This window comes from Hemibagrus wyckioides, linkage group LG11 (assembly GCF_019097595.1).
Source record: "Hemibagrus wyckioides isolate EC202008001 linkage group LG11, SWU_Hwy_1.0, whole genome shotgun sequence".
Taxonomy (NCBI): Eukaryota; Metazoa; Chordata; class Actinopteri; order Siluriformes; family Bagridae; genus Hemibagrus; species Hemibagrus wyckioides.
Genome location: NC_080720.1, coordinates 18,125,430 through 18,137,448, shown reverse-complemented (window position 1 = coordinate 18,137,448; position 12,019 = coordinate 18,125,430). Strand labels below are relative to the sequence as shown.

At 39.0% G+C, this 12,019-nt stretch overlaps 2 protein-coding genes across 4 annotated transcripts; one reads left to right on the top strand and one right to left on the bottom strand.

Annotated features, from left to right (window-relative positions):
• Positions 1-3,191: 3,191 nt before the first annotated feature.
• LOC131361607 (centromere protein S-like) lies at positions 3,192-7,069 on the top strand. The gene is made up of 5 exons (XM_058402932.1): positions 3,192-3,369; positions 5,456-5,579; positions 5,664-5,697; positions 5,930-5,996; positions 6,647-7,069. Exons 1-5 carry the CDS (start codon positions 3,343-3,345, stop codon positions 6,779-6,781), a joined length of 387 nt encoding a protein of 128 aa, XP_058258915.1. The 5' UTR covers positions 3,192-3,342; the 3' UTR covers positions 6,782-7,069.
• tardbpb (TAR DNA binding protein b) lies at positions 6,914-12,019 on the bottom strand. 3 transcript variants are annotated; one of them, XR_009206052.1, is made up of 7 exons: positions 11,884-12,019; positions 10,953-11,200; positions 10,103-10,272; positions 9,844-9,984; positions 9,546-9,716; positions 8,259-9,307; positions 6,914-7,496 (listed from the first exon to the last, which is right to left on the bottom strand). XR_009206052.1 is itself a non-coding variant. In XM_058402930.1 (6 exons), the coding sequence occupies exons 1-6, from the start codon at positions 11,916-11,918 to the stop codon at positions 8,828-8,830; spliced, it is 1,245 nt and encodes a 414-aa protein (XP_058258913.1). In that variant the 5' UTR covers positions 11,919-12,019; the 3' UTR covers positions 7,580-8,827. The 3 variants fall into 3 exon arrangements, 2 of the variants coding, with proteins under 2 accessions (XP_058258913.1, XP_058258914.1); XM_058402930.1 differs by lacking the exon at positions 6,914-7,496 and having other exon boundaries at positions 7,580-9,307; XM_058402931.1 differs by lacking the exons at positions 6,914-7,496; positions 11,884-12,019 and adding an exon at positions 11,379-11,697 and having other exon boundaries at positions 7,580-9,307.

Below are 12,019 nucleotides of genomic sequence, written 5' to 3'. Positions count from 1 at the left end.
AAGTACACGGACTGTAATAAGTGTACAGTTTGTCATAGTTTGTAAATAGTTAATAAATTATTTTTTGGTTCAATACACACGTGTCTCAAGTGTCTTTTTTTTATAACACATCATAAACATTTCTCATTTGTTTCTCATATAATTACAAAATAAAAAAAGTAGAGTATTGCTGTATTACATATCAGTATTTTTCTAACACAACAGCCATGTTACTGTGTGAAATGCTGTCAGAGAGAGAGAGACAGTGAGTGTGTGTGTGTGTGTGTGTGTACTGAGATGAATCACTGAAAGCTAAATTAAATCTGAAGGTTGTGAGTTCCAATCCCAGATCCACCACAAGGCCCTCAACCCTCAATTACTCAGTTGTATAAAATAAGACAATATGTAATTCTCTCTGGATAAGGGCATCTGCTAAATCCCCGAAATGTAAATGTCTGATATCTGCCTCTTGTCTCCTCAGTTCTGGTTAAACCTATGAGTGTGTCGCACTTATTCAGAACACATGTCACTAAGACCTGTTACAAACATATTCTGTCTCATTTAACTCTGAATGAAACAAAACCTCATAAACCTCCTGATATTAATTATACTATTTTCCTTCCACCCTCATCGTCCTGACTCCTGACCCTGAGGCTGACCAGTGTGCCTGCACACCAGGGGATAGTGGATAGTAAAACTGCTTTATCTTCTTCATATCTGTCTGTTGGATTTTTTTAATACATTTTGGACTTGTTTAATTTTGGACTGCAGTTGTTGTGTCTCAGCTGTGTCTATATATATAAAAAATTACGGGAAAAAAAGTTAATATCAGGTTCATTGTGAGAGAAGTTCACACTCTGTAGCCACTGCAGAATATGGTTTCTGTATTTATGTCTGGTGTAAATGGACTACACAGATATATATTTTTCACAGGCCACTGGTGTCTCAGGTGTCTGATGCGACTGATTTATAATTCAGTGATTCATCAGAAACTTGTTGCCAAATCATTTCACTGTCAGTCCACTTTGTGAATTCAGGTGGACTTTCCTTTCCCTTTGGGCTCAAGACACTTCAATACATTTTTTAAGAAACTCTGAGTTTTAGCTGTGTCAGCGTGCCCAAGAAACTTTCAAACAAAGAAAGAAAAACTTTCACAGCTTTCACCCCCCCACACACACACAAACACACTTTACTATCCTTTTGAGGACCTTTTAATAGGAATAACCCTGAGCTCATATGTTTTTTGGTTAGTTTTAAATAAAATCTGTGTAAGAGGCAGATCAAAAGTCCATAGAACAAAGGTACCACACTGTATGTTCCTGTAGCTGTAGTGTATAGTTTTAATGCAGTTTACCTCTAAAGCTTAACTGTAAAAATGAAAATGCTGCTCCTTAAGGTTCACTTTGTGCTTTAAAAGATTTCCTACACTCTTCATGTTACTAGGTGAAAGATACATAATGAAAGCAATCATTTTAAAAAGGTACTTTTTCTGAATGTACAGTTTTTTTTCGGTTCCTTTAGTTCAAGCAAGAGGTGAATAATAAAGTGACATTTTTATTGCTGTCCCGCTCAAGGGCTGTAAGCAGGGGTGATTCTAGGATTTTCATTAAGGGGGCAATGAGAGTATAATAGTAAAAATAAATAAATAAATAAATAAATGATTAAGAGGGTAGGATGGTAAACTTATTGCAGTATTCCACTGTATTGCATAGATGTGTATAGCATTTGAGTACTGAACAAGCCAAATACAAGTCTTCCTGATCACACACACACACACACACACTTGTCCTCTGTTCCTCGCTACTGCGGTCAAGTTAGTTTGATATTCGGACATTAGACAGACACTCAGAAGCGGTATTTCATGGACTGTCGACAAATTTCTGTACGACTGAAATGTGGTACTTACCTGGCTATGTGCCCCAGTTATTCTAATTTCTTCTTAAATATACATATGGCATGCCTCATTGCAATCAGATTTTGTTTATTTATAAATAAGAATTTAATTAATAGATAGTATTAATTATGTATCATATGAATACATTTTTTATTATTAATTTATTTTTTACTAAAAAGATTAGGCCCTATTCCTTCAACAGCTGCTAGGTCATGTGACCCTGTGACCCCAAACTAGTACCAAAATAATCTTATTGGAAACCCCCACAAGATACACCTCTTTGTATCTTCTTTTATTTTTATTTTTATTTTTTTTAAAAAAAAACACTATTTCTTCAATAGCTTCTAGGTCATGTGACCCTGTGACCCCAAACTAGTACTAAAATCTATCTATCTCTGTCTTAATTATTATAAGATAGATAGATAGATAGATAGATAGATAGATAGATAGATAGATAGATAGATAGATATGCACAGTGTGTAAATTAATAATTACAAATTAATTCACATGATACATAATTAATACTATTACTATTAATCTATTAATTAAATTCTTATTAATAAATAAACAAAATCTGAAATTTAAAGGGGACTGAGGAGATCCCCAATTTGTGTACAGTTTATGGAGAATCGCAGAAGGGGGGCTGAGTAGAAATGTTCTAGCCTAGCAACGCCCATGTTTCTAACTCTACATGTCAGCATGTCCTGTTCTTTTGCTATATTTTCTATTTATACTACTTTCATGTGTGTTTCCTTGGAAAACAATACAATTTTTGAGTGATCCCAAACTTTTGAGCGGTAGTGTATGTTATAAGATACCCCTAGTTTACAGTTTCTCTAGTTTGCACATTTTATTTTGTTTGCACATTTTTCTGTGCTATGTGTCCTGTACAGTATTGTGTTGCGTCTTCCATCTTGCACTGTTTGCGCACGATCTGCACTTAAACTTTCTGTCCTTAGCTCTGTTGTTTTTGTTTTGTAGCTATATGTTGTTATGTTGTATGTGTAGCACCAGGGTCCTGGAGAAACCTTGTCTCATTTCACTATATACTGCGTCAGCTATATGTGGTTAAAATGACAATAAAAGCTTCTTGACTCTTGACTTGACTAAATGAGCAAATGAGAGAGTAACTTATCTATTGATCTTATTTTGCTTCAGATTATTATTATTATTAAAAAAAAACAAAAAACAGTTGCATTCCCTTTTTTTCTATTTAAAATAAATAAGAGAGAGATGTAAACTTTTGTAATCAAGTCACTGATGGTCACCACGAGGTTTTCTCCGAACCGGGAGAGGGCGCTGTTTATATATCACACAGTACAACCCGCTTTACAGGAAGAAATGTTTTCGCGCAATTTTTTAACCAGTTAAAAAAGTACATCGAATTGGGGTCAGTTTTCTTTTGTAGCTTTAGTTTTTGTCTTTATTTAATATAAAGTGATTCGTTGAATACGTGTAGTGAATTCACTATGGATGAGAAAGAGGCGCACACACAGGTAGGAAGCTCTGATATTCTCACCCATGCACACCAGCTGTGTTCATCAACACACGCCTCCTTGTGGAAATAACATTTATTATTTCTTAAACGTTTTGTTTTTTGACCAAGCGCTTTAAAAACCATAGAAAATAACGTTTTTACTGTCCCTGTGAAACGACAAGTCCTGGAAAATGATCGCTAATAAATGTTAGCCGTGTGTAGATGTGTTACTGGACACTACTGTAATAGTCCAGTGGCTCTGAATGTGAGGTCTGTGAAGATAAGCCTGACGACGTTGATTTGTTTTCGGATTTACTTTTGTGGAATAATAACAACTGTCCATGTCCGTTACACTATATTAGCAAAAGTATAGAACACAAAAATATAGGAACTTCACAGAGTTCTGATCTCAACCTTTAATATCACCTATAACAGCTTCAACTCTTCTGGGAAGGCTTTCCACAAGGTTTAGGAGTGTGTTTATGGGAAGTTTTGGTCATTTCTCTAGAAATGCATTTGTGAGGTCCGGCACTGATGTTGGAGGAGAAGGCTCGCAGTCTCCGCTCTAATTCATCACAAAGGTGTTCTTTCTGGTTGAGGTCAGGACTCTGTGCAGGCCAGTCAAGTTCCTCCACACCAAACTCTCCCATCCATGTCTTTATGGACCTTGCTTTGTGCCCTGGTGTACAGTCATGTTGGAACAGGAAGGGGTCATCCCCAAACTGTTCCCACAATGTTGGGAGCATGAAATTGTCCATAATGTCTTGGTATGCTGAAGCATTAAGAGTTCCTTTCACTGGAACTAAGGGGCCAAGACCAACACCTGAATTCAATGATTTGGAGGGGTGTCCCAAAACTTTTGGCAATATAGTGTATAATATTTACTTTGGGTTTTGTAATTCTGTAGTTGTAGTTCTTAACTTGGACAATAATGGCAGTTTTCTGTTGGTTCAAAGGTCTGCCATAAAACACACTCTAATAATAGTATCAAAAAAATGCATACTTATATAATGAGCCTAATATTTCAATTATGTTCATGGAATACATTTTTACTAAAGGTCTGGAGGCCTTTGTCTGGAGAAAAGTTTGAGAAGCTCTGCTTTAGTAACTGCTTAGGTAGAAATCATAATGCTCCTCTTTACTTATTCCACTAAGGTTTTAAAATCCAGATTCCCAGTTAGAGTTATTTGGTGTATTACAGAGAGAAATCCAGCAACCTAGCAGAGGAACCTCACTACCTACATCTCCTGTCCATCAGTGACCGAGAGTTAAATGAAAACCTTAAGACACAAATTAAATTAGGGATTGAATAAAATATTTCAGAGGGATCTAGAACATATTGACAGAACCCTTTGCATTGGACTCACTGTTTTAAACTGACCAGCAAACAGAGAGCTTCATCACAGAACGGTGTTAGTTATCTACCAGTAGGTACATTTTTAAAAATGTAGTTGGAGTGCACAGTGCTCATGAAGCTATTATTATTTATTAGCTTATTGGACATAGTTTGTCCATTTTCTGTACTGCTTATCTTACACAGGGTCACTGAGTTTATCTCTGGGGATGCAGGGGACACCCTGGACGGGGTGCCAACCCATGACAGGGCACAATCACACCCACACATTTGCACATTATGCACAATTAGGATGACAATCAGCCTAGATGCATGTCTTTGGACTGGGGAGAAAACCCTGGGGAGAACACCCTGGGGAGAACATGCAGATTCTACACACACACACACAGGGTGGGGCAAATGTGTTAACCACTAAACCACTGTCCCTCCCAATTAGACATAGTGTTCAATGAAAAGCATTTATAGGACTTTTTACAGGACAAGTTAACAATAATGATGTCCTTTAGAAATACAGGGATGTTCCTCAGAGATAAATAATAAACATGAACAAAAAAAAAGGTTTACTGTACCGTATGTCAGTGATTGTTATCCCAAACAGTTGGTGTGCATTGTTCCTTGTAATTATGTTGCTGAATTGTATTGTTGGTGTATTAACAAACTCAGTCACTTCAAATGTTATTACAGATAAACTAGACTAATGTGGAAATACCCCTACGTATCAAAAACTTGTTGGCAATAACCTTTGTCTCAGAGGCTGAAAGCAGCGGTCCACTACACGGTCAGTAAAATTTGCCAGAGCACAGTGGCGGAGTGTGAGAAGCAGATAAGCAAGCAAGCGGTGGCTGCAATAGCTGAAACCACTTTCAGACAGTGTGGTGAGTTTAACACGCTGATGATTATTTCTTCATTAGTGTTGAGTTTTGTTTCACCATGTATCCGTGTGTCTTTCCACATTGTAGAGATATTTGCAAAAGATCTGGAGGCCTTTGCGAGGTAAATTTGACCTATTTTCTGTATCATACTGTATTGTTTCCCAATCCTGATCGTGAAGTAGCTATGTGCTTTACATTGCAGTGACTCAACCCGTCAGAATGCAATTGCTTCATGAGTGTAAACACTCTAGTCATGGGCTACTGTTAAATCCAGGATTGGGAAAACATGGCTTATTGTCAAAAGATTTGACGGCATGTTTTCACATACTCCTCGTTTCTCATTCTCCTTCCAGACATGCCAAAAGACAAACAATCACTGTGGATGATGTGAAACTTCTAGCAAGGAGGAGCACAGCACTGGTACGAGTCTCTGAGGCACACAACAAATAATCAGTTATAATTTGAATTAGAATTTAATTGGCCTCAGTAATCACCTAATATCTAATTACTAAATCTAGAAATATCAGTACAAACTGACTTTTTTTTTCTTCATTAAGAAAAGAACAAAAAAGCCTGTTTTTCACTTATAATGAAAGTCTAAAGATGACTTTGATTAGAAATGATTAAAAATATAAATGCATATTTAGAACCTAAAACTTTATATTCATTTTTGAATTAGGCAAACATGAGAGAAAATATTACTCTTTTTACAGGACTGTGTTTAGTATTCATTCATGATGTGATGCTTCTTTTAGACTACTACCAATGTAGACATACAGTACACATTTTATGATGGCTCTACTCATCATTAAATGAATATAACAGGGCTTTTGCTGAATGTGTATTGAGGTTCTTATTCAGAACAATTTCAAGCTCCATTGAATATTGTGGATTTTGCTTAATTTTGTGTTAATTTTTGCCATCATAAAGACCTGAAGAGACTGATCAAACCCAACTGTGGTGTTTGTATCTCTCTGGACATGAAGTATTTCTTCTAGAAGAATGCCACATTTTCATATAGTTAATGGAAAAGTCAAAACTGTATGTATTGAACAACTTTACTCCTATAGTCCAGCCACATGCAGCAAAAGAGTGAAGAACTAGCAATGAACAACCAGGAGCTGAAGGAGAAGAGAAAGAAGAATGCTGCCAAGAGAAAGAGTAAAGAGATGGAGGGAAATGAGGCAGAAGAAACCGAGAGCTGATTTAAGTAAGCACAACCTCATTAACCGTCACTGTGGATAAGTGCATCAACATTATTAAGGGGGGAAACCCCACAAAGACAAATGTACTCTGAATCTTTATAAGTGTATCAATTAAATACACAAAGCCATGCATCAAGAATGTGTATTTTATTGTAATATAGAAGATGCAAAACATTTTCGCTGCCTGTGAATGTAGGAAATTGTGACTGTATAAACAGTGTTGGATTCAGAGGGCGAGACATTTAGTAAATATATCTGGAATAAAGAATTTTGTTTTGGGTTTTTTTTTTAAAACAAAAGTCCCACAATTAACTCCATTTTGACAAAAAGGGGAAAAAAATACAAAAACAAAACAAAAGGACCAATTATTGCATTATGCAGCAAACTTAAATTTTGTACAAAACTAGTGTTTTGCCATCATTTCCACTTTGCACCAGAATGCTTGGGCCATTGTTCTGGATCCAGATTAAGCCTAATTAATCCTGCATTAAAAGATTTCCTAGCAGTCTAGGGCCAAGCTTGATCTGGCTCTAAAAATGAAGCCCAACATTGTGGTGGTTGTTTGTCAGCTACATTCTAGAGTCTTGTATTTCGGTTACCAGAGATGCTAATGCTGTAATGGGGAACCAGACACTCCTCCATCTTCCTCCGTCCCCAAACGGACTTTCCACCTGGGGGTTCAGATGCAACCTGCAGCCAGCCATTTTCCAGGCCCCTAAACGTGTGAATTCAGTTAGTTTTCTGATTTGTTCCCCCCATTCAAAATCATTTGAGGTCAATCCAGTATGAAAAGAAAAATTGATTCAAATTAAGTTTTATTGGAGCACTCCCTTCTTTTCACAAGCCATATAAAATTTTTTTTTTTTGGGAAAACATTAAGCAAATGTAATCTAGAAGAAATTCATTCCACAGACATCCACATCACTCAACATACAAGTCTCACTTACACCATCACTCGTTCTCCCACCCCCTCAGTGGCCACTGAAGATGTCATCCACAAGTTCAAACTTACAGGTCAAATCACAAGGAAAAGCACACACACCATACAGCATTCAGAACAGTTTTATAGAAGCAAGACAAAAAAAAAAATACTCATCACAACATTCCACTAGCTATTTAAACACATTGTCAGTATATGATAGGAGAAAAAGCAAAATGGGAAGCCTAAGAGGGAAAAAATGTGAACCTTCAGGTACAGGTGAACTAATCGTCCATCTGCTCAGGGCTGTGTATAGGTGAGGCTGGGAAGTGTCAACAAGCTCTCATTCACGCGCTCACAAAAGCCACCCAGTCACATTTTAGCTCTTTCATCGCACTCGCATCAGTCTTTTCGCTCGCTCGCTTCCATGCCTTCCGTTCGCTCACTCTTCGCCACCACCAAGCGCACTCAACAGTTGTTAAAAAATGTTCACTTTTTCTGTACAGTTCTTGTGAAATCGAAAATATGCTGACTAAAAAAAAACAAAGGGACACCCACCGTGTCAGCGAGCCGAGCGATGAGAGCTTTTAGACATGAGGAAGATGGGCTTATGATCTCAGCCGCACAGTGCTGCCATAGAGGGCCTTCTTCTCAGGCAAAACCCACAGATGGCAACTGCAGAAGAGATTTCGATGAAGGCTTTTTAAATTGATCTTGCTGTAAATAAAACATGTACTTAAAAGTCTTAGGTTTCAACCAGATTCTTCCCAATGCAAGATTTTTAAATTTGGTGATCAAACATGCATGTTTGTGATCACAGATCAAACTGCATGCATTTTCAAGAATCCAGTTGAAAGTTTCTGCCTACCCCAGAATTAACCAATTCAGCATGTAAAGGGGGGGGGAGTAAATTACACAGATGATGATGTTTGTGTAACACTGCCTGTTTTAAACTTTAAATCATATTTAACATCTTGTTCAAATGTAGAAAAACATCCTGGTCTCCCCAAACTCCCCATTTGCTCCTGCTCCCACTCCCGCAATGCACAAAAAGAGTTAAGTCTCTCAGAAAATACTTACCAAACACACACTAAAAATACCAACACTTCAAAAACAAACCCCACCACTTACATGCCCCACCCTGCAGACTTGGACTCCATACTGGAGCCAAAGCTCGAGTTAAACCCACTTCCACTACTAGCAGGATTAGAGCCTGCACCCCAGCCAAGTGCAGCGGAGCTGCTGCTGTAGTTGCTGTTTCCTGTGCTGTACTGTGTCTGGTCTCGAGCGGAGCTTGCGCCACTTGCGCTTGAACCAGATGTAGCTGACTGACCCTGCTGTGCCAACATTCCCATCATCCCCCAGCTACTCTGCAGTGCAGCCTGAGCAGCAGCCATCATGGCTGGGTTCAGGTTGAAGTTGCTGAAGTTTCCCAGGCTGCTGGAGCTGCTGCGGCTGCTGCTTCCGAAGGCCTGAGCCCCGAAACCATTCCCGTAGCGGACCCGATCCATCATGTGCCCTCTGCCACTGTGCTTGGGTTCAGCATTGGATATGTGAACACTCACTCCCTTGATGATTAAGTCCTCCCCACACAGGGAAGCGGCAATCTGTGCAAGGGAGATGGAATGAGAGAAATAATGTTTTAATGAGCTATAGATGCAGAAACAGCAATCAAAATGTCAAAATATACAGGGTGGAATATCCTAACAGTCTCCATACATAGAAGGAAATAGATTTTTCATAGTTAATTGTCCTTTTAAATGAAATTGAATCAGAATAGAGGCTTATGAAATTGCGTTAGTGCTGTTTGGCTAAACTGCACTTTAAATGAACAACACGACATACCTGATCATCAGCAAAGGTAACAAAAGCGAAAGCTCGGAAAGGCTTGGGGATAAAGACATCCGTGACCTCGCCATATTGCATGAAAAACTGCCGCAGATCATCAGCAGTCAGGTCCTCAGTGCAACGGCCAACAAACACCTTCCTGCTCCTCATCGGCTCATCAGGACCTTGCTGTTAGACATGACATGAAACAAGCTGTTGGCTGTGTGACACTCACAATAACCCCAAATTCTCCATAGATGTACCACTATGCAGCAAATATCAATGAAATTCGAAAAAGTCACATGTTCTTTTTAACCTTTGAGTTGGGTAGCTTGCAGTCACACCATCGCCCATCAATCATGTGCCGCTGTGTAATCACTTTACCCTGGGTCTCCCAGTCAGCAAATCGAACAAAGCCAAAGCCTTTTGAATTTCCGGTCTTTGCATCTCTTTTCACCTAGAGAGTAAAATATGAGCTGCCTTATAACAGTGCTTGTAAAAGGCAAATGAATTCTTGCAAGTGTCAATCTCCAATCACGAACACTTTGCTGATGGAAGTAAAATTGGAAACTTACCTGCACCATGATTACATCACCAAAGGTACTGAAGTAGTCTTTCAGGTCCTGTTCTGTAGTTTTCCATGGCAAGCCCAACACGATCAGATCTGACGTCTTTTGGTCTCCTCTCTTCATCTTTGCCGATGATGCCTCGATCTCATCCATTTTGCGCTTGTTGTCTGCAGATTCTTTAAATTAAGAACGTTATAGGTTAGCACTTCTATAAAGCTCTAGAATATTCCTATTATTTAGTTAGCTCTCTTAGCTCCTTTGCATTAGCTGAATTATGTTTATGTATTTGTATATTTACAAGTAGCAAGTCTGAAATTAGTCCTTTTTGTAATTGACTTGTGGTTCTTAATGGGGTGGTGGAAGCTCATGTGGTTAAAGCTCCGGGTCGTTGACCGTAAGATCAGGGTTCAAGGGCCCTTGAGCAAGGCCCTTAACCAGCTGCTCCAGTGCCTCTGCATCATGGCTGACTCTGCACCCTGACCCCAACCCCCAAGGACAGGATATGCGAAGAATTTCAGTAATGTACATGTGACAAAGACAACTTATAAAATCCCTGTGGTCTGAAAAACACTGCCAAAAGGTTACTGAATGTATTCATAGGGTTATCCTTATTATACTATTTAACTAACCCCATAATTGAAAGGATTTGATTCAGTAAGTACTTAGTATTGCTATATTTATCTATTTAGAAGTACTTTTGAATGGACTGCTGCAGTTCTGTAAAAAAAAAAATCTGTGAGTGTGTTTTTAATATATAAATATATACACACTATATATATATATATATATATATATATATATATATATATATATATATATATATATATATATATATATTATACATACACACACGAACCTTTTGGGTAATTGACGACATAGACGAGGTTTCCCCAGCCATTTTCCGGCGCGTGCAGCACTCCGTCCACCAGGCGCACGCCGCGCATGCACTGTGAAATGGGGCTCCGGTAGCGAAGGCCGCAGGCGCCCGGGAACTGCGCCGCCACCGTGGACAAAAGCACCGTGCCGTCGTCCTCCGAGGGAATCTCCATCGGCTCTTCGTTCTCCTCCTCAGCCACTCGAATGTACATATCAGCCATCTCTCCCCTGTTAACACAAAGAAAACATTATAAGAGCTGAACCGGATTTGAGAAAAAAAAAAAAAACGAGGTGCCGACCGCTAAATGCTAGCTAGTCGGCTACTAACGTGCTAAGGACGCGCTTTTTAAAAATATAAAACTTGCAAACACAAAAACTCTTTTCTGGAAGTTTCTGGTTAATATACCTGGTCTATGAAAACTGGATGTTATTCTGTAGTGAATGGAAATGTTATATCACAACAAAACCAGAGAGCCGACAGCAGTTAGACCCGCTCGTCTTCCTTTGTTAGCTTTTGCTGCTCTCAGGCTGCCTCCCCCTCTCGAAGCGTGCTACTTGAATGAATGAGCGAGCCGAGCGGCTAACGTCTCCTCTCTCCGGCTCACACAGCACGCGAAACACAAATCCTAATGTTAAATATGTTTCTAATATTATGCCGATTTCAAATCCTAAAACAAACAATTATTTACGTTAATGTTCCCTAAACCCCACGCGCCTGTTTTCGTAGCGAAAGACATTACCCAAGTCATGGGGGAAATACGTCATCTCTAGAAGGAACCATTTTTTGGTGGGGTCGGCGATGAAGATGCATTTAGTCGACGCATAAACACCAATAATTACATTTTCGAGTCGAAATATGGTGCACGAGAAAGTTAGACAACCGATTAGGAAAAACTCGTGCAGTTACTTACAACAATTGTGCCTCCTGGTTATTCTCGTACTCCATTATCGACTACTGCTCCGTGCGAACAAACAGGCCACTTGAAACCGGAAATCTCCTCATAAAACTTGCAGGAGACATGCGCAGTTGGCAGGTCAGGGGAAAAA